The sequence below is a fragment of the Corythoichthys intestinalis genome, chromosome 9 (genome assembly GCF_030265065.1).
Source record: "Corythoichthys intestinalis isolate RoL2023-P3 chromosome 9, ASM3026506v1, whole genome shotgun sequence".
NCBI classification, from domain to species: Eukaryota; Metazoa; Chordata; class Actinopteri; order Syngnathiformes; family Syngnathidae; genus Corythoichthys; species Corythoichthys intestinalis.
The window spans coordinates 2,582,112-2,603,203 of record NC_080403.1 but is presented as its reverse complement, the minus strand read 5'-3'; the positions used below and the strand labels follow the sequence as shown (position 1 = coordinate 2,603,203).

Genomic DNA, 21,092 nt, shown 5'->3' with positions numbered 1-21,092 from the left:
AAACAAAAAAAAGAAAATATCAAAATGCAGGAAATTTGATTATCATACCAGAAGATTCTCTAACAATTTTTAATACCATTAAGAAAAAAACTGTGCTTTTATACGAATCTCATCAAGAACGTGTTAGTGAGAGAAGCTTCTGCCTGATTTTTGTTGATTGTACCTGCACAGATGGCCGCAATAAGGCCTTTCCTGCCATCTTGGTCCTTCAGCACCTCGCTCACAGCAGGAGACTGCAAGAGAGTGAGAACATGAGAGAACGCAGGAAACAGATGCACAGTGAGTCACTGGTTGAACATCCTGTACAGTGAATTTGGCATTTACAAAATTGCTAATTTGCATTTTTTGTTCAACCTTATCCATGCTATTCACTGAGAATCCTTTTTTATTTACCAAGTTTGTGCTGATGCAAAGACAAATTACATGGCGTCATCTAGTGGATCCTTGGTGTTATTGTGAGGTTCAATTCAGTGTCTTGTCTGCATGGAGTCACAGGAGTGCCAAAATTAAAAATAAATAAATAAATGAATAAATAAATAAATAAATAAATAAATAAATATAAAGACAAATAAATATATAAATAAATAAATGAATAGGTAAACAAATGAACGAATAAATAAATATAAAAAGAAATAAGTATATAAATAAATAAAAATATAACGGTATACTTTGTCATTGACATTTACTTTTGGTCATTAACAACCACAAATGGAAAAAACAATGACAATATTTTTCATTGACTTTTACTTTCTGCCATTGAACACCACAAACGGAAAAAACAATGACAATTGTATTTTTTGCCTTTGCCTATTCTGTTTGGCTTTCACATTCTCATTGTCATTTGTCAATCGCCTTTCCTCTTTGGGAATGTAAATGGCAAATGCGCAGAGAAACGGTCTGTCTATCAAATGACGTAGGGAGGGGCTTTCCAACCAGGAATAGTAGTCGATAACTGATTATTCCTGGTTTAACTTTCCGCACATGCGCCGTACGGCTACCCAAGCGCAACCGCGGCTGTTTTGTGTGACTGCACTACGCCACTTCCTCCAATGTCGTCATGATTATAAACGCGAAGATTCGGACATAGAAAATATTTATTCTTTGAATGGTTAGGCATGTGTGTTGAATAATATATTTTATAATATATTTTTTTTACCGGTCTAGAAAAATGTATTTCTATCGTTGAATCTATCACGTAAAAAGTCTATCCATATCCATATCTATCCAGTCTATCCTATCCATAAAAACCGCACGTGCAACTCGATAACCGACGTCACTTTCCTTCAGGTAAACTAGGAATAATCAGTTATCGACTACTATTCCTGGTTGGAAAGCCCCGCCCAACGTCATTTGATTGACAGATTGTTTCTCTGCACATTTGCCATTTACATTCCCTAAGAGGAAAGGCGATCGACAAATGAAAATGACAATGTAAAAGCCAACCAAAAAAGGCAAAGGCAAAAAATACAATTGTCATTGTTTTTTCCGTTTGTGGTTGTTAATGACCAAAAGTAAATGTCAATGACAACGTATACCGTTATATTTTTATTTATTTATATATTTATTTCTCTTTATATTTATTTATTCGTTCATTTATTTACCTATTCATTTATTTATTTATGTATATATTTATTTCCCTCTATATTTATTTATTCATTTATTTATTTATTTTTAATTTTGGCACTCCTGTGATTCCATACGTCTGTGTTAGTAGGCCTTCAACACTGCGCAGTAGGGCTGCAGCTATCGAATATTTTAGTAATCGAGTAATCTACTGAAAATTCAATTGATTAATCGAGTAATCGGATAAAACATTTTTTTAGGTAAAGAGCAATTATAAATATACATGATAAACAAGATTTTTCATCTAATATTGAACCATTTTCAGTCAATCAATGTCTTTATTTTCGATGTACATTGTTGAAAACAGCCAACAATTGCATCTCAGATGTGACTAGAATAAAATTAAAAAAAAAGACTAATTCAACGCTTTCACTCAAAAAACTTCTAGATCTTATAAAAATATATCTATATAATTTCTTACCTAAAAATGTCATTACGCTTGATAACACACATCACTTAAAAGTTAGTTTTTTCCCATGTGTTTCAATTGAATCTCCATTTGTGTCAAGCTATTTTTAAGTTCTAGTTAAGTTTTTAAGTTTGTCTAAACTAAATCCTGATAGGATTTTGAGTTTTTGCAACGTTCAAAATAAATGTATCAGGCATGAAAATGGGTCAGGGGTTAAAAAGGTGAGAAGGGTGTGGAGGAAATCTGTTCCGGTAGGGCAGTCCCATACAACTAATTTTCTCCCAATTAGTCAGCCAACTATTTTTACAATTAGTCGACTAAGATTTTTTTTTTTTTTGTTACTAATTTAGCAATTACATTTTTGTTGACACTTATCAATTCACACAAACATTTTGGAACACTTAAATTCTTTATTAAAGTACAAATAAACACTTATATAACAACAATAAATCACAAATAAACAATGAGGTCAAATGCTGATAGTAGGCCAGAACAATATTGGAAAAAACTTATCATTGCGATTTTTGGGGAGTTTGCAGTATTATATTGCGATATTAAAATGAGAAAATTTTCACCAAATAACTTGAATAGCTCCGTTCGGAATAGCTACACTGTTGACGAAGAAAAACAGTTTGGTCGCGCTGCCTAGCAGGAGGGAGAGTGAGACACTGGTGCTGTATGAGCATGAAGCAGAAAAACATGAATGTATGTTGTTTTTAAATAAAAACCCGATCCTTTTCACCAGATTCCGATGCTCTGAAAAATGGCGCCAACGCCCCTAATTTTTATAACTCAGTTTAATCCAGGATTTGCACACTTGCTGCGTTCATGAAGTAAAACAAAAGTTTAAATGTTGAAAAAAAGGGAAAAAATTGCACGCCCTGCGATGTAACTATTGCGCATGCGCACATTGCGATGGCGATGTTCAAACAATATATTGTGCAGGCTTAGCTGATAGCATTTACTAGTGCGAAAGAATGGAATGTAAACAGATTCAGAACACTGACTTCGACTTTCCAACATTATTCAAAACAATTGTTATAAAAAAAGTCTAGCATTATTATTATAGTTTCCTACTATATATAATAGTATTATAATAATTATAATATTAATTGCCAATCATATTTTTTTTTTAAAAAGGGTGTCACTTTAAAGTTATTCTTAGTGTAAAATCTGAATTCTGTAGTATTATAGGATTTACATATTGTAGTATTAATTCTGAAGTATGTGGGGTTAACTCCAGAAATCGTTATTTATATGACAAATGTGACCTGCTTTTATTTTTGAAACAGAACACTGGCCCAGTACCAAGATTTAACGCAAAATATTGAATATGAAGATGAATCTGACACGGTTTCAGTGTTTAAGTGGATAAAATAATTGCTGTGGTTCTAATATCGACTCGGTTCTAAAAAACTTGTAGCACTTATTGAAGAGAAGAAAGAACTACAAAAGTTTAAAATAAATAAATAAACTACAAAAGATCTACAGAAGTTTATTTTTTGAACCATGAACTTTAGTTCAAAATTTTGAATTATTAACTAAAAGCTGAAGAGCTCATTTTAAAAATTTGTGAACTGCAATTTGAACTAGTTCAGTGGTTGTTAACTGGTGTTCCAGGGGTTCAGTGAGTAGGGCACAGGAGTTTGGTGAAAGTTAAGAAACGCAGATTCCTATTTTGTACGCTGACTAAATCTAGGCAAAGTATCGTTTTAGACTGTTTGCCCTCAATTTCCAGGCTTTATTCCCTTTCTTTCAAATGCTAGCCCTCTATCTTATGGGAGGAGAAATCTGTTTGCTCAGTGGAAGGTTGACTGGCACTTAGAATGAGGAAGTATAACAGACCTACAGACAGCTTGAACTGCGTAGATTTTTTTTTTTTAACTGCGTCATTTTACGCCATGTAAGTAGAATGTGATGCAAGAATGCAACAATAAAAATAGAATGTGGACATGAAAACAAAAAAAGGAACAGTGTGAAACTCATTTCATTTACGAGCGGGAAAATCAACAGCAAAAGGAAAAAATATTTGGAGTTATTTTAAATCTGGAAGGAATTTGAATTCACTAAGATGTTAGTTTGCTAGGGTATGAATTTGATAAAAAATGGCTTTATTACGAAATTCCGAATGGTTCGTTGAATGCACCTGCGAAACTCGTGGGGTTCGGTACTTTTAGCAAAATAAGAACCACTGAACTAGTTCATGTAGAAAATGAACTTTACCAACACTGCCCATTGTGAACATAAGACAGAAACGATGTCTCATTTTCATCTAGTTGTCGTCTCGTCAGACGAAAACTGCCATTCGTCTCGTTATGTTCTAGTCTCCCAAGCCATGTTTTTGCTCATGAAAAAAACAACAACTTACATTTACTTGAGTAGATTTGTGAAGAAGACACACTGCTCTTACTCTACTAATTTGGGCTATACTAGAGTCGTTATATTTTCCCTCTTTATTATATTTTCTTCTTTATTCCACATATTAAAGTTTCCTTTTTTTAAGCCAGAGATGCCCACAGTGGCTCTGGCAGTTTCACCATTGAGACGTTGCAACAATAATCACATGACTCTTTTATACCAATTAGATGTAACAATACATGAGCAAACTCATGCTTGCAGTCAGAAGTCCTATGATCACATCGGCTTGTTCAATCACGTGTTGTCTTTAAAGCGGCGTAAAAATAAACTATTTCACATAGAGATATACCATCACCATTACTCGAAAGCGTGGATTACACCTCTTTTTATTTGGTACCAATAGACCACAGAAAACTGGATATGATCATTCTAATTTCATGGTAGGAAATATTTTCTCCACTAGAGGGCACCCATGTTTTTGGGACCGGTGATGTTTCATTTCTGAAGATTCTCCTAGTCAGAATTCGATGATTTTTGTGCATTTTTTGGGCCTAATGTGGTGATGTAGTAAGTTATAGTACTGTATAGATGCTATTGTCCTGAAAAAAAATATATGCCATTGTTTTACAAAAAAATAAAAAAATATATATATATTTTAAGCAGTTACTCATTACTTGAGTATTCTTTTCACCAAATACATTTTTAGTTGTACTTGAGTAACTTTTTGGGATAACTACTTTTATTTTTACTTGAGCAATATTATTTCAAAGTAACGCTACGCTTAAATGAGTAAAAGTTTTGGCTACCAAACTCACCTCTGGTAATGACACGTCAGACTGGATTGATTGGTTAAGCAATGATCTAACAAAATTGATCGAGATGCAAAACGTTGATCGTCATCCTTTAGATTTGTCATCTTGCTTAATAAAAAAAAAAATCCTATGTGTGAATTTTTTCAGCAACAAAATTCAAAAGAAAAACGTCAAATTTGCATTTTTTAATCTTTGGTTGAAAATGTTGCTGTGTTAAAGGAGTACATAATTTTACTGTATTTGTTTGTACATAAGATGCACTGGACACAGGTGTCCACATTGTACAATAAGATATTTACACCAGCATGTTGCCGCTTCTAGTACAAAAATTATGGTATAATAAAAAGATAAATTCTAGTTTCATATTTCTATTTTTTTTTTTAATTTGCTGTTTTTTGGATACAAATCTTTGGAACATCGCCTAAAAATACTGTACAAGTCACTGGATATAAATAAGGCTCTGTACATAGATTTCCCACCTCTGCCAGGTTCTGTGCTCCTGGCATTCCTCCAGGAAGTAGGACCACATCATAGGGGCCCTAAGGAAGAAATCATAAAAAGGACTCAGGTTTTTGAGGTGTTCACAATAGTTTATGTTGGAGAAAAAAATGCTCAGTCCAACCTGTTTTCTGGCATCCTCCAAGCTGGCATCGGGACAGATCATGACATTTCTGCTGCACTGCACTGGTTCTTTACCCGTCAGCCCCGCCACTGTCACTGCAATCTGCAATGGTATTGTGTAGACATTGGCATTCATTGGCTTCATTGGATCTGTATATGGCATAAATTGATTTAGTCGTAGGGCAGGGTAGGGCAGGGCAGGGCAGGGCGATTTTAAGACTGTAGATGAAAGATTTTTATTACAGATATGACCGAAAATCCGGTGCAAAAAACTTTCTGCCGAAAATAGTTGCAAAATTGCATTTTTGGTTTGCGGTTAAAAGGCCGATAGTTTACCACCAAAAGGTGTGAAGAGCCTTAGTCGTCTTGTGATGACATAATCAAATCCTAATAATAACTCCTTGGGGCTTAAACCTCCAAAAACCACCGAAATGCTAAAACTGCTTTTAGCGCAGTTAAAAATATACCACACGATAAAACACAACAGGTTTCACAGTGGTTAGCAAGTTCCCCTTACAGTTCTGAGATCAAGGGTTCAATCCCGGGCTCCAACCTTCCAGTTTGGAATTTGCATGTACTCACCATGCCTGTGTGGGTTTTCTCCTGGTACTCCCAAAAACATGCATGTACGCTGATCAAACACTCTACATCAGGGGTAGCCAACTCAGGTCCTCGAGGGCCCCTATCCAGCTTGTTTTCTATGTCTCCCTCCTCCAACACAACTGCCTCAAATAATCAGGATCGTTATCAGGCTCCTGCGGAGCTTACTGATGAGCTGATGATTTGATTCAGGTGTTTTAAAGGAGGGAGACATGACGAACAAGCTAGATAGGGGCCCTCGAGGACCGGAGTTGGCTGCCTCCTGCTCTAAATTGTCCCTAGGTATGGACTGCGTGTGCCTCCTTGTACCCTGCGATTGGCTGGCAACCGATTCAGGGTGTACCCCGTATACTGCCCATAGTTAGCTGGGATTGGCTCAAGCACCCCTGTGACCTTCGTGAGGATAAGCGGCTCAGAAAATGAATGAATGAATTGGTAGGTTTCATACATGCTTTAGGTGACTGCATTACACTGGAACGACGCATCCATGAGAAACTGATTCCCTTTAAAAAACATTTTTTCACCGATTTACAAAATTCCTCATTATTCTAATTTTTATATTTCCTTAAATCTAAAAACAAAACCTCAATTTTAACTATTCAAGAACATAGGATGTACTTTAAAAGTGAAGATAATATAAAGACTGACCTTTTTTTTAGAATAATAAAGACGTAAACAACATATATAAAAAAAAGTACAAATGACTTACATTATGCAAATTGAAATGGAATATATTTTGAAGAAAACGCAAGCATTGCCTTTTTTTAATTACAAGGAAATAAATAAGTTACCTTACATAAATTAACAAAAATAAGTTCAAAGTGCACATTAACATGGAAGATGTTCTGAACCACCAAATTAAATATACCTTATCCACTCTTTCCTTCCTCTTAAAGAGCTGATCAATTTTTTTCGTTGCATTGCCCCTTTAATTCAACAAGTTTTTTCCCCTCTCTATAAGTTGTTCCAAAAAAAAAGGTGCATTTGAACCAATCACAGCTAACTAGCCAGGCTGATCACATGTCAGTATGTCAGCCAATTCAGTTTGGGGTTTTTTTTCTGCGTGCCCTGCAGTGCATGTGCACTCACTCTGTGTGCAGGGCGACGCGACTTCTCAGAGCGAGACGCTGGGAAGAACTACGTAGAAGAAATGAATAATAGATATCAGTGGAAACGGATGACGCTAAACAACCTCTTTATTAGGCTTGTTGTTAACACTTGTGTATGTAAATCTGACGTCAGTAGTGAAGGGAATAGGTACCGTTCTCGCACACACCATATAATTGTTTGCATTAGTCCAACACATTCATCTAACAATAGTTTAGGCAGACTTCACTCCATGCTCTTGGACACAGTAAAGTGAATCACCTTATCAGGGCTCATGAGGGGGAAATGGAAAAATGGTACCGTTTCTCGTAGGCACCGTCTAACTGTTTCCATTACTCTAACACACGTAATATAATTAATCAGGGAATAGTATCATTTCTCATATTTACTGTAGGACTGTACTACTTTAACACACCTAAATATAAAATAAATAGCACACCATAGTTTAATGAAAAGAAGCGGAATAGATACACAACGCCATCTTATCACAGAAGCCCAACGTGTGCGTAACGAGCAAGATTGACGCACCAACTATCGCAATCAGTTCTCCTGGCCACCGCAAGGACAAAAGAGCAGGGTGCTCTGTCTAAAAAACAAGTAGCGTCTCCCGGATAACAAGTTGATAGCGGGCGCTTGGGACGTCAAGACCAGTGGCGGTCGCTGTGGCAACCACGTCCCATCCACAGATGAACCTAACTGCCCAAAACCCGACACAGAGGGATGGTCCTGAAACAACACTCAGCCACAACTTCGGCCCGGCCCACTCCACCGCAGCCTTAAAAAACACTGGACACTGAGATAACGCAGATTTCGCTGTTCGGAAACTTTTATATGCAGCCTTTGTTTGGGATTTAGCATTGTTCCTCCATCGTCTGTTTTTGCCTGGTTTTTGAACATTGTCGACGAATAAATTGTCAACCTGTTTTCGGTGAGCCTTCTTCAAACTTTTGGAACATGGAGTCAGTACAAAGGGTTAACACAAGAGGTGAACGCGCGGAATTTCCGCCTTCCCGGTTGGAGCACGGAAGCGGTAAGCAGCGGAGCACCATTTCCGTTCGGCTGTCGCCGTTTCCATGCGGCTTGGCCGGGGGGCGAATTCCAACAGTAGATTGTTCTTTTTGGAGATGTGTACGTGGCAGCGTGGCAGTTTTATTTTATTTTTTTTAAACATGGGGTTTTGACAGTTGCCCTCATATTTTCGCGATCAAAGCACATATGCCGGAAGGGCATTCCACCATCGTATTTAATTGCGGAACGCCAATCCGGCGCGTTCCGGTCCACTTTTACCCCTGAGTATTATACCATTATTTACAATTATTTACATTATTTACATTATATACAATATGAATGTCAAAGAAGATAATTTGACACAAAGATTGTGGACCTTTTTGGGAATCTTTATTTTGATTGGTAAAAGGCCTAATTAGATCAAAGGTCAAGTTTTTGGGTCAAATGTCATGTACATGTCATTAACATTATTTACTAAATTTTTCATTTAAAAAAAATAATAAATATTTACTGACTTATAGCTTAATAGTCCACAATAATTCATCCTTATTTGGATCACAAAAAACAATTTGGTTTACCATTGTGTCAATGGGCCAATTATCAGTGAACTTTTCTCCCTATCCTTATTTGGATCACAAAAAAATAATCATTATGTCAATGGGCCAATTATCAGTGAACATTTCTCCCTATAACTTTTTTTCTGTTTAAAATTTCTGAATGAAATAAAAAGTGACATCATTGTGTCCGTGAGCCTTGTGGGATTCAAACAAAAATTAGTGGAAAAAGATGATTTCCATTTTTTTTCCAAGTGTCTAATTATCGTAGTTCGTGGATAGGAACTGACTTCTATTTTGACAGTTGTAAAATTTGCCCGAGAGTTCCGTTCAACTTTGACATTTTAGATTGCCCGATGTACTAAGGCTACGTTTATAAAAAGCACTCGACACTTAAGATTGCGCATGAAATGAAGCAGGGCTGCGCGCGACTTAACGTTCAAATCAGTGCATTGTTTACGTAGTTTGTATTAACAAGCCACATCATACCAAAGGACACTTAGCTTGCTGCCCTGCAAAAATTTAGAATAACGTGTGTACAAAGTAACAAACCCCAGCTCGTCGCATGATGTCCACCGGGATAACTGTCTCCATCTCCTCCGCACCCTTTGACAGGATTACTAAGGCTCTCTTACCTGCCATAATTGAGCGAGCACAACATCAAGTGCAATTGTGCAAAATGACACGACGGAAGTGCGCAGTTAGCCATTGGTTTGGGTTGCCCATAGATATCCTATATATAAAGGGAGATGTCTAAAGGCGAAGTCACAAATAACTGCTGGCATCTTGCGTCGGAGACTCCAATCCAGTGGATGACGTTTTTCTCCACTGAAATACACTTAACTCGCTGAATTCTAAACAGATTCACAAACTATTTTGTTTATAACAAAACATAATAACGTGGGTATGTTTCAGGCTAGATGTTGGGAAAAATTTTTTAGGTGTGCATTAAATTTACTCAGTCTCTGATTTTTATGGAATTATGACAAACCAAGCCAAAAATCGTTTGAAAACTGAGCGATCTTTTAATATTTTGATATTTCAAAGTACATAACGCAGAGGTGTTTAGCTAATGACTCCGTTGCAAAATGGCCGACATGCAACGATGCTTGTCCTTATTGGTTTACAGTGCCTATCAGAAATCTAGCCTTATATACGAAATTTCTATGACTATGTCCATCTTTTGTGACGCCAACGCGATTTATTTATTTATGTAGTGTTCATAGCACGCTCCATTTTACAAAGTCAGTTTTTAATTTTGTAACCAAGGAGATCTTACCTTTGGTTCTAGACCATACTTTATCGTAGAAGATCGTGAAATCTCAAATCACTGAATCAGGGGCGTCACTAGATCTAATACAATACTGGGGCACAGCTGGGCACTGGCTAGCGAGCATTTTTTTTTTTTTTTTTTTTTTTTTTTTTAGCACTTACCAATCTTAAAAAATCAAATTAGCGGTTTAGGGTTAGGGTTAGTTTCTGTTAAAAAAAAAAAAAAAAAGAAAAATTCAGCCATCAGTATTCAAAATCAAAATTGGGACATCCCTTGTTGATAGTCGATTCACCTCTGCTCATGCTCATCAACTTCCATCTCTCCTTGACCTCTTCCTACACTCTGCTGCTCTACTTTGTCTTGACGGAAATGGGGATATACAGCGGCTGGGAAAGAGGGGTGCTGTTGGTGTTGCGGTGGGGAAAAAGTGCTTAAGTAGATTTTATTTATTTAGCTATATATTTATTTATTTTTGTTAAAAATAAATCAATAAATGAAACACTGAAATAATATCGTATTTAACTTTGGAGATTAAATATGTATGTTGAAAAAGTTTTTTTTTTTTTTTTTTTTTTTTTATGACATGGTCACCACCGGACAGCTTGCTTGCTTCCAGGTCATGCTGGATAAGGCGCATTTGGAATGAAAAAGTTAACTGTTGGCACAGGAGGCTTCAATGGCGTAAAAATGAATTAGTGATTTGTTCTTTACAGAAACATTTTCTAAAATTAAATCCGAGGTCAAAAATAAAGGTGGTTATAATAGTTCACAGTAGTGCCCAGTGAGGAAAAATTAGCTGCAGATTTAGAACGTGGAGAACTTCAAATAGCTTGCATTGATCGCAAGGGCGTAGGTTTGATAGGGACGGTAGGGACAAAACACCACTAACTTTTCAGGATGCTCAAATTGTCCCCACCAACTTTTAAGCAACCTTATTTGCATTGTATAATGTGTTCAGTTATATGGGTCATTGTCTTCCCATATGTTGTAACGATAGACTTGACCCTACCATTATTAAGTGAATTATTACCCCTTTTTCACTTGCTTAATGAACCAGTCCATGGTTTTTCCTCAAACTCACGTTTGATTGGCTGATGACTTAACACCCCCACACACACCCACACTCTCACAGTACAGAATTACGTTACATGTCGATTTGCCGCCTCCTCCGCCCGCTTTGAAGAGGATGGATTTTAGAAGTTTTTTTTAGCCAGCAGCCACTGTAGTCTGTTAGTATTAAGTAATGTAAAGAGTCATTGTTGTGAAGGTGGGAAACGCACCACTAATTTTCCTAATGAAAGTCCGACCCGCATCAGTTAGCAATACCATTACATTGAACTGTGTGAACTTACTAACCTGAGGAAGCTGCGTAGGCAGAAGTGTCCTCGTGTATGTGTTTTCTGCTATGTTAACGTTAATTAAACTGTGACAAATACAGTAAACTCTGCTCAGCTGTAAGAAAACCAAGACAAACAAACAAACCCCTTCTCCCCAGTTTTCATTTTTATTTTACTTATGTCGTCTTAAAGCAGCCAAAGTCTTTTTTTGTTATATTTTATTTAGACAGACAATTTTGAGTGGTATAAATTAGGGCTGTCAAAATTATCGCGTTAACGGGCGTTAATTAATTTTTTAAATTAATCACGTTAAAATATTTGACGCAGTTAACGCAGATGCCCCGCTCAGGCACATTTAAATGACGGTACAGTGAAACGCTCACTTGTTAATTGTGTTTTATGGAGTTTTGCTACCCTCTGCTGGCGCTTGGGTGCGACTGATTTTATAGGCTTCAGCACCCATGAGCATCGTGTAAGTAATTATTGACATCTACAATGGCGGGCTACTAGTTCATTTTTTAATTGAAATTTTTACAAATTTTATTAAAATGAAAACATTAAGAGGGGTTTTAATATAAAATTTCTATAACTTGTAACATTTTTCTTTTAAGAACTACAAGTCTTTCTATCCATGGATCGCTTTAACAGAATGTTAATAATGATAATGCCATCTTGTTGATTTATTGCTATAATAAACAAATACAGTCCTTATGTACCGTATGTTGAATGTATATATCCATCTTGTGTCTTATCTTTCCATTCCAACAATAATTTACAGAAAAATATGGCATATTTTATAGATGGTTTGAATTGCGATTAATTGCAATTAATTACGATTAATTAATTTTTAAGCTGTAATTAACTCGATTAAAATTTTTAATCGTTTGACAGCCCTAGTATAAATATAATAGTGGTGTAAAGAAATAAATATATATTTTAAATGGTCTTAAAAAGTAATAGTGGTACAAGTTGCCATTCCTGGATATTTAAGAGATGATTAACAAGTTCTGTATTTCTTGTGTATGTTAATATAATTTGTGTTAAAATAATGCAATTTAAATTTGCAAATAAAATCCTGACGTTTATTCTGGAAGTTTTCAAAATGTTTCTTAAGTAGTTTTTGAAAACAAAGGTTTAAATCTAACAGTATATCACCTTAACCTATACATATGCACTGCAAAAACCCACCTCCTTAAAATTGAAAAAAAAAAAAAAGAAAAGAAATTCCCTTGATTTCAGTGTAAATCTACTAGAAATAAGTGAAATGATCTGCCAGTGCTTCAAGTAAATTTTACTCAGATTTCTTGAAATAAGAAAAATTGCTAGCTGAAAATAAGCTCAACAGACTTATTTTGAGTAAAAGGTTTGTATGTTTGAAAAAAGCTTGTTTGTCAGAAATGTTCTTAATTCAATAATACAACTACTGTAGCTAACGATAGCACCAACATATTCATAGTTAGTGTAGGCGTTCAATGCATTTATTGTTGTTGTTTATGCTTCTTCTGTTTCTCTCCCCTTCTTTTCTTCTGTCCGACCATAACCCTTTCCTGTTCGCTGCTTTCTCCTAATAAACTAGGTATGTTGAATGATAACAATAGAGTATGTCATACTCCAGTGTGATATATTAAAACTGTTCAGACCAATCGGACACTCAGATCTCCCTTCTCCGTGTCATGCAGCTGAACTGGACAGGTTAAAGAAAAAAAAAGAAGAAGAAAAAAAAAAAGAAATGTTCTTAATTCAAGAATAGATATTGTTGAAAAAATTATTTGAAAGAATTTGTTTCTAGATTTAGGTGAAAAATGACCGACTTTTAGATGTATAGGCTTAATAATCCCACCTGAATTCTCGTGTGTTTACATCCGTGCTGTCTACATTCCACCGGATGCTAATGCTAAGCTAGCGTTAGCACAAGTGAGCAGCTGCTGCTACAACAGTCTTGCAGCACATCCAGACTGTGTTTTTATTGCAGCTGGGGACTTTAATCACGCAGATTTAAAATCAGTGCTTCACAAATTCCACCGAAATGTGAAGTGTGCCACCAGAGGAGATAGAACTTTGGACCAGGTGTACACCAACATAGCGGATGCATACAGAGCCCAGGTCTATCCTCACCTGGGTCTGTCAGACCACCTCTCTCTTCTGCTACACCCACTGTACACACCAAAGATCATAAGCGCTGGGATTACAGTTAAAACAGTGAGAACCTGGCCAGAGGATGCTGTTCCAATGCTTCAGGACTGTTTCCACCACACTGACTGGGATATATCTAAGGAGCGCAACACAGGTAATCGCACCACACTGGACAATTACACCTCCACTGTTTTGGATTACATCTGCTTCTGTGTGGACAATGTCACATGTTGGAAACAATTCCGTGTGTTTCCTAATACACCACCATGGATGACACACAAGGTAAAACAACTTATACGGGAAAGGGACATTGCATTCTATACTGGGGACCAGGAGGCGTACAGTGCTGCTCGGGCCAATCTCAGGAGGGGCATCAACACTGCCAAGCACCATCACCGGAGGAGTATTGAGGCCAGGTTTGAGAACACCACAAACCCGAGGCAGATCTGGGAGGGCATCAGGGCCATCACGGACTACAGGAGGAAAACACCACCACCCTCAGCTGACAGTCCCACTCTCGCTGAGGATCTAAACCTCTTTTATGCCCGTTTTGACAGGGACAATACAGACACTGTCCTGCCCCTCTCCCCTCGTCTGACCCTGCTCCTGTCCTGAGCGCGCATGAGGTGAGAGGTGTCTTCCGCCACATTAACACCAGGAAGGCGGCCGGTCCAGATGGAGTACTGGGCCGGGTGCTAAAGGACTGTGCCACGGAGCTGACAGACGTCTTCACCGACATTTTCAACACGTCACTGTCCTGCTCACTGGTCCCTGCCTGCTTTAAAGCAGCCACAATTGTCCCTCTCCCAAAACAGTCCAATGTCACAGGTCTCAATGATTACAGACCTGTGGCTCTCACCTCCATCCCTGCCAAATGTCTGGAGAGACTGGTCCTCAAACACATCAAAGCTGCCTTACCGCCTTCACTGGACCCACACCAATTTGCATACAAAGAGAATCGTTCAACTGAGGACGCCATCGCCACAGTGCTACACACACTTTTAGTGCACCTGGAGCATAAAAACACCTATGCACGGCTCCTCTTTGTGGACTACAGTTCGGCATTTAACACCATCCGGCCGTTCAAACTCCGGTCCAAACTCCACCTACTGGGCCTCAACACCGCCCTGTGCAATTGGACTGTGGACTTTTTAACCAACCGCACACAGAGTGGGCAAAAACACCTCCTCCACTCTCACCATCAACACCGGGGCCCCTCAGGGGTGTGTTCTGAGCCCTCTGCTTTACACACTGTACACTCATGACTGCTCCGCCTCCTAGGAATCCAACCTCATCGTCAAGTTTGCCGACGACACCACAGTGCTCGGACTCATCTCCAACAACGAAGAAACAGATTACAGAAGAGAGATGCTACATCTGGAGTCATGGTGTCACAACAACAACTTGGCTCTAAACACCAAAAAGACCAAGGAGATTGTGGTGGATTTCCGTAAGGGGAGTCACATCACCCATCAGCCTCTCTCTATCGGCAACGATGTGGTGGAGAGGGTGAGAAGTTTTAAATTTTGGGGGTCACGGTGACTGAGGACCTGTCCTGGGGGATCACATTTCCGCAGCGGTGGGTAAGGCACAACAACGCCTCTACTACTTGAGGAAGCTGAGGAGCACTCACATCCACAGACCTCTGATGGAGAACTTTTACAACTGTGCCATCAGCAGTGTTCTGTCATATGGACTTTTAGTGTGGTTTTCAAGCTGCACCAAGGCTGACCAGCAGTCGCTCCAGCGCGTGGTGAAAGCTGCCGGGAGAATCATTGGAATGACTCTCCCTGAGATCAGCACCATCTACTCCACTCGCTGTTTAAGGAGAGTGCACAACATACTGAGGGACCAGCACCATCCGGCTCACCACCTTTTCCACCTGCTGCCCTCAGGGAGAAGGTACAGGTCCATACAGGCCAAAACATCTAGACTGGCCAACAGTCTGTATCCTCAGGCTGTGAGGCTACTGAATTCTGCCCCTCTCCCCTCTCTGCCCCCTCTTTTACGGACAATAACCCACATCCACCAACAACAATAACTCTGAACTGGTTTGCATTGTTGCAGTATGTCACTACCCACTACTTCCTCCTCCCTTACCCTTACCCTTGCCTATTGGTTGACAACCAGTATACTTGATTAACTCATCTGGTTTTGCACTGACTTATAACTATTCTTATCAGGTATATTTTTGCCCTGCACTTTAGCACTGACATGACTTTATGCTGCTGTGGAATCTTTTTGTACTTATGTCTAATACTGTGTCAATGTTTACACTTGGTACTTAAGAGTATTTATTGTATGGGTTTTGCACTTTGTCAACTTAGTTGTATGGATGCTCCAAACAAAGTTTCGTTGTGCTTTTTGCAACAATGACAATAAATATTCTGAATCTGAATCTGAATAAGAACAAATGGTAATACGTATTTACTAAAAGTAAGTGGAAGAATCTGACGCATTAATCTGTTAACTAGCCTTTAAAACTCAAAACAAGATGAAAATTATTCAACTACATTTAAGAAAAATTATCAGACTGAGACGTTATACTATAAATTTGCAATGTGAAAGTTAGTATAGGACAATACAGATTTATTTTGATCAGATTTATTCAATCATGTAGCCTATCAATTAACTAGGTTCTAATTGGAGAGAAATGTAGCCCTGACGGGTCTCCGATCTTGCATCGCCCCGTGGCAGTTCCTGGGCGTTCTTCTGCCTCCGCCTTCCCCTCTCTTCTCTGGCTGGGCATCCGCCCTGCGCTCCGTCGCGGGTCGCTGACTGGGCGCCGGTGTATCAGCGGGGTGTCGCCTGCACCGGCGGGGGACCCTGCCTTGCCTGGGGCTTGGTGGGCCGCTGGGGGTCCCGTGGCGTGCCGTGCCGGTTGGGGGGCTGCGGCTGTGGCTCGTGGCCCGGGTGGGCGGGCGGGGGTGGGTGTAGGCGTGGGGTTGGTGATGCGTCCCCTCCTGCCATCCCTGAGGGCCGGTTGATGGGTGCGCGGGTGGCCCGGGGGACCACCCTGGGTCCCGGGGGGGGGACGATGGCTCCTTTGCTGGGCTGCGGGAGGAGGGATGGGCTGCGCATGGCCCCCCACCCCCGCGCCCGCCCTCCCTCCCTCCCCGGGCTGGCTGGGTGGGGGCTGTGGCCCTGGGTTGGCGCCCGCGCGGCTTCTCCGGCCGTCTGCGTGGCTGTCGCGCGCCCGGTGGGGCCTGCGTGCTGCTGGATGTGGTAGGGCATTCTCGGGTCGGGGGTCCCGGTGCCGGGATTGGCGATGCGGCGGCGTAGGGTTGGTCGCCAACGGGCTTACTCATAAGAGATTCACACGATTACTGGGTTCTAGATCACAGAACTGATTTGTGTACACTCTACCCCTTTCAATCACTTAGCTTATAGGCTTATAGACACCCCCACCCCCATTCTCCTCTTTCACTGGCCAATAGGCCCCCACATGGTGTAAACCGGAAATACATCTCGCTGACGATAGCACCAGCATATTAGTAACTAGTTTAGATGTTCAATGTATTTCTAGTTGTTGTTTGTGTATGTGTTTCTTTTCCTTCTTCTCTTGTATTTCTTTTCTTCTTTCCCCCCATAATCCCTTCCTGTTCGCTGCTTTGTCATAATAAAAAGGTATTTTGAATGATCACAATGGGAGTATGTCAGACTCTCAATGTGAAACATTAAAACTGTTCAGAATCTGGGCACTTAGACTTCCATTCTCTGTGTCAAACAGCTGAACAGGACAGGTTTAAAAAAAAAAAAAAAAAAAAAAAAAATGTAGCCCTGACTGCTCTTCACCCAATTTGTTTAATCCCTTTGATGTCCCGTCCCCAGCAAAATGTGTACATGCAGGTTATGCTGTTATATCGTCCCTACCAACATTGTGACCAAGCCTACACCCTTGATTGATCGACATAATGAGCATCCCTGATTTAGCCTATAGATTATTTAGGTTCATATACGTGAGAAATGTAGCCCTGATCCATGTTCACCCAATCTGTTTGGTGTTATCAATGTCCCGTTCCCAGCAAAAAGTGTGCATGCTGTTATAGCGTCCCTGCCAATGTTAAGACCAAACCTACACCCTTGCCTGACATGGTGACACCTACCCATAGTTAGCTCGGATAGACTCCAGCGCTTCAGAAAATGAATGAATGAAAAAAATATATATTTGCAACCCTGCTGGTCAGGTGGTCTATTGTGACAATGCTTAAAGTGCGTACGACAGGATAAAAAAAAGTATTAACCCTTAGATGCACAAGTTATTGGACCCTACACTCTTCCATAAGTGGGTCAAAAATGACTCATATTAGAACCAATGTGTTTTTATGCAATTTTGGTGAAAAATAATCACTTGTATATTAATTAGTATTATATTTAGGGCCACACAAGAATGATTTAATGCTTGAAATATCTTAATGATTCAATCAACATTTTTTGAAAAAAAAAAAAAAAAAAAAAAAAAAAAAAACCAGAACTGCAATACACTTTATCCTTCCTTGTAATTTATCATCAATGATGAAGAGCTCCCATGTATCTTTTTGGTGAGACAGCTGTGCTAAACCCTTGTAGAAGCACTGACCGATTTCTAAGGATATTGTGGCTCTGTGTTCCGCCCTGGGTGGGAGGTAAATCTCTCTAGTAAGAGCCCTACCAACTCATTCTGTTGGCCATGATTTGGACACTTTCTTCTTCAGAGGACACATAAGTGGAATCTTATGAGTCAGATTGATTTTGTTCAGTTGGATTTCCAGGTGGACAACTGCCACTGCCAACTGGACATTAGTCTGGGTCCTCATCATCAGAAATTTCGGACGCTTGAGTCCAACCCTGTCACTGCCTCTCCATCAGCAAACATCTGTAGGACCATTTCAGCTGTAAATCTAGCAGCTATGACATTTTGGATAAGGAAACATAAGAGTAGTGTTTTCAATAGATCAATATGTAGCTATATAAATAAATACACACACACACACACACACACACACATATATATATGTATATATATATATATATATATATATATACATACAGTAATGTTAGCTAACCTAGGGTAGGTTCATACCGCAGGTTTTAATGCACGAATCCGATTTTTTCATGTTTTTCCTGTCAGGAAATGCTGGGCGGGCAGGTGTGTGGACCCAAATGCAGGGAAACAAAAAAATGCAGCGAGGCAGGTGGCAGTGAACTCAAAAAACGTTTTAATGATAACTAACAAAATCACAAAGTACAAACAAAAGGACTATGGATCAAAAGGCAATGTTCAAACAAAACTTACTTAAACGGAGGGACAGGTTCACGAGGGCTTGGATGGGACTTGACTTCAACGTTGAGATAGACACTGACATTGACATTGACGTTCGCATAGACATAGACAGTGACAATGACGCAACAAGGACTGAAAAGAAACTGGGAGCTTCTATACACACGCAGACAAAGGGTAACGAGACAATGAGGAACAGATGGGTGACACAGGTGGACGCAGATTGGAGGATACACAAGGAGCGGTACACCAGGTGAAATCAATGGCAATTAGGCTACAAGGACACAAGAGGAGGGAATCAACACAAAACCTACCATTTCCGACTCGACTGAACGGGAAAAGTCACAAAAGTACCCATTTCAAATTCGATCCAGGTCACTTTCATATTTGGTTAAATTCCCCTCCAGGCCACATTTTTCCAGAATGTGGCTGCGGTCCGAACTGTCAAGTCCCTCAAATTGGAATTCATGCAGCAATTAACATCAGCAAAGAGCAAGAGGGACAGGGTGCTATGGTAGCGGTGCAGCTGTGCATCAGCGTTAGCACCTAGCTTGAACGCGGCTTTTGGGGAAGGAGCGGGCTTGACAACAGTCATAAAAAATTGAAATGGGTTGAGGATAAGCCTGACAATGCTCGGTTTTATCTCTGCTCCAATGCTCCTGATCATGCGGGCTAGTTTGCTCAGCGCATCTCGGACTACGAATTAGAGCGCATGTGTGATACTTGAAAAGGTTCAATGGACAAAGGCAGTCTGAACGGGTACGCCAAAAAAACAGATACGACAAAAAAATTGGAATTGTGCATTTAGACCTGTGGTATGAACCTACCCTTAACTAGTTAGTTATGGAGTAGGTTAATTTGTTGATAAATAATAATAAAAAGAGTCATGAAAGACACACACACTAAGTGCTATATGGACATAATACTTACAGTACACGTATCAGCTCTTGCCTTGTAAAATAATCTTAAAGGATGTCACTTTTTACATACTTAGTCTGTGTGGTCCACTGTAAATTTATTCCTGACAGCCAAAGTTGATAAGAATGAAAGATTCCCATTGGATTCCATAGAAAATGCATGTGGGTCATTTTGGACCCACTTGTGGAAGCTTGGGGTAGTAATACAAAAGTGACAATTTCTTCAAATATATAAAAAGTTAATCAAATATTTGAATGGCATTATATCAAAAACATGTTTTTTGAGGAATACCTGGAATATGAATTGATAACATTTTTTCGTTCCGAAGATATTTCAAGAAAACAACCTCACCGGGTTATTTTTGACCCATTTATGCATCTAAGGGTTAAATAGGATTATTATGCAAATTAGAATCATATTTTGTGCCGATTCGACTATCTACTACAAGGGTGTCCAAACTTTTTGCAAAGGGGGCCAGATTTGGTGTGGTAAAAATGTGGGGGGCCGACCTTGGCTGACGTCCTTTACGTTTTTTTTTTTTAATTCATAATTTCAACAATCTCGCAACTAGCCTTTGTGGCGTTCTCTTTCGACTCTCGGGCTCTTGCGAAATACTGCTGCTGTGAAATTAAACTAGCTTCAAGTTGCTTCAATTTCTTGCTGCGTATCTTCCCTGTAATCTTGTCGTACATGTCAGCGTGTCTTGTTTGGTAATATCGCCTCACATCGAACTCTTTGGAAACAGCGACCGTCTCTTTGCAAATGAGGCAGACACAGTTGTTGCGTATTTTAGTAAAGAAATAGTCCAATTTCCACCTATCCTTGAAGCTTCGGCCATCACAGTGAACTTTAGAAAATTGGAAGTAAAGGGTCACACGGGGTTATGTTGCTTAGAGTGCTGCTGCCTTTTAGTGGGTAAATGAGGAGCAGCATTTAGTGTGTAAGCTACTTCATATGCTGGTAGCAATACTGCTGACCAATTTATTAAGTCTGTGTGCGGGCCAGACGTTATTGATTTTATGACAGTTCAATTCAATTTTCAATTCAATTTTATTTGTATAGCCCTAAATTACAACAAG

General features: G+C 39.4%; 1 protein-coding gene across 1 annotated transcript in view; it reads right to left on the bottom strand.

Moving 5' to 3' along the window:
• The window catches only part of park7 (parkinson protein 7), a 30,658-nt gene extending 20,854 nt beyond the window's left edge, over positions 1–9,804 (bottom strand). Inside the window, exons 1-4 of the mRNA XM_057846766.1 lie at positions 9,645–9,804; positions 5,825–5,926; positions 5,682–5,741; positions 164–233 (exon numbers count right to left, since the gene is read on the bottom strand). Of these exons, the coding sequence (XP_057702749.1) occupies positions 164–233; positions 5,682–5,741; positions 5,825–5,926; positions 9,645–9,734 (322 nt within the window). The 5' untranslated portion in view covers positions 9,735–9,804. The remainder of the gene's footprint in view (positions 1–163; positions 234–5,681; positions 5,742–5,824; positions 5,927–9,644) is intronic.
• Positions 9,805–21,092: the final 11,288 nt, after the last annotated feature.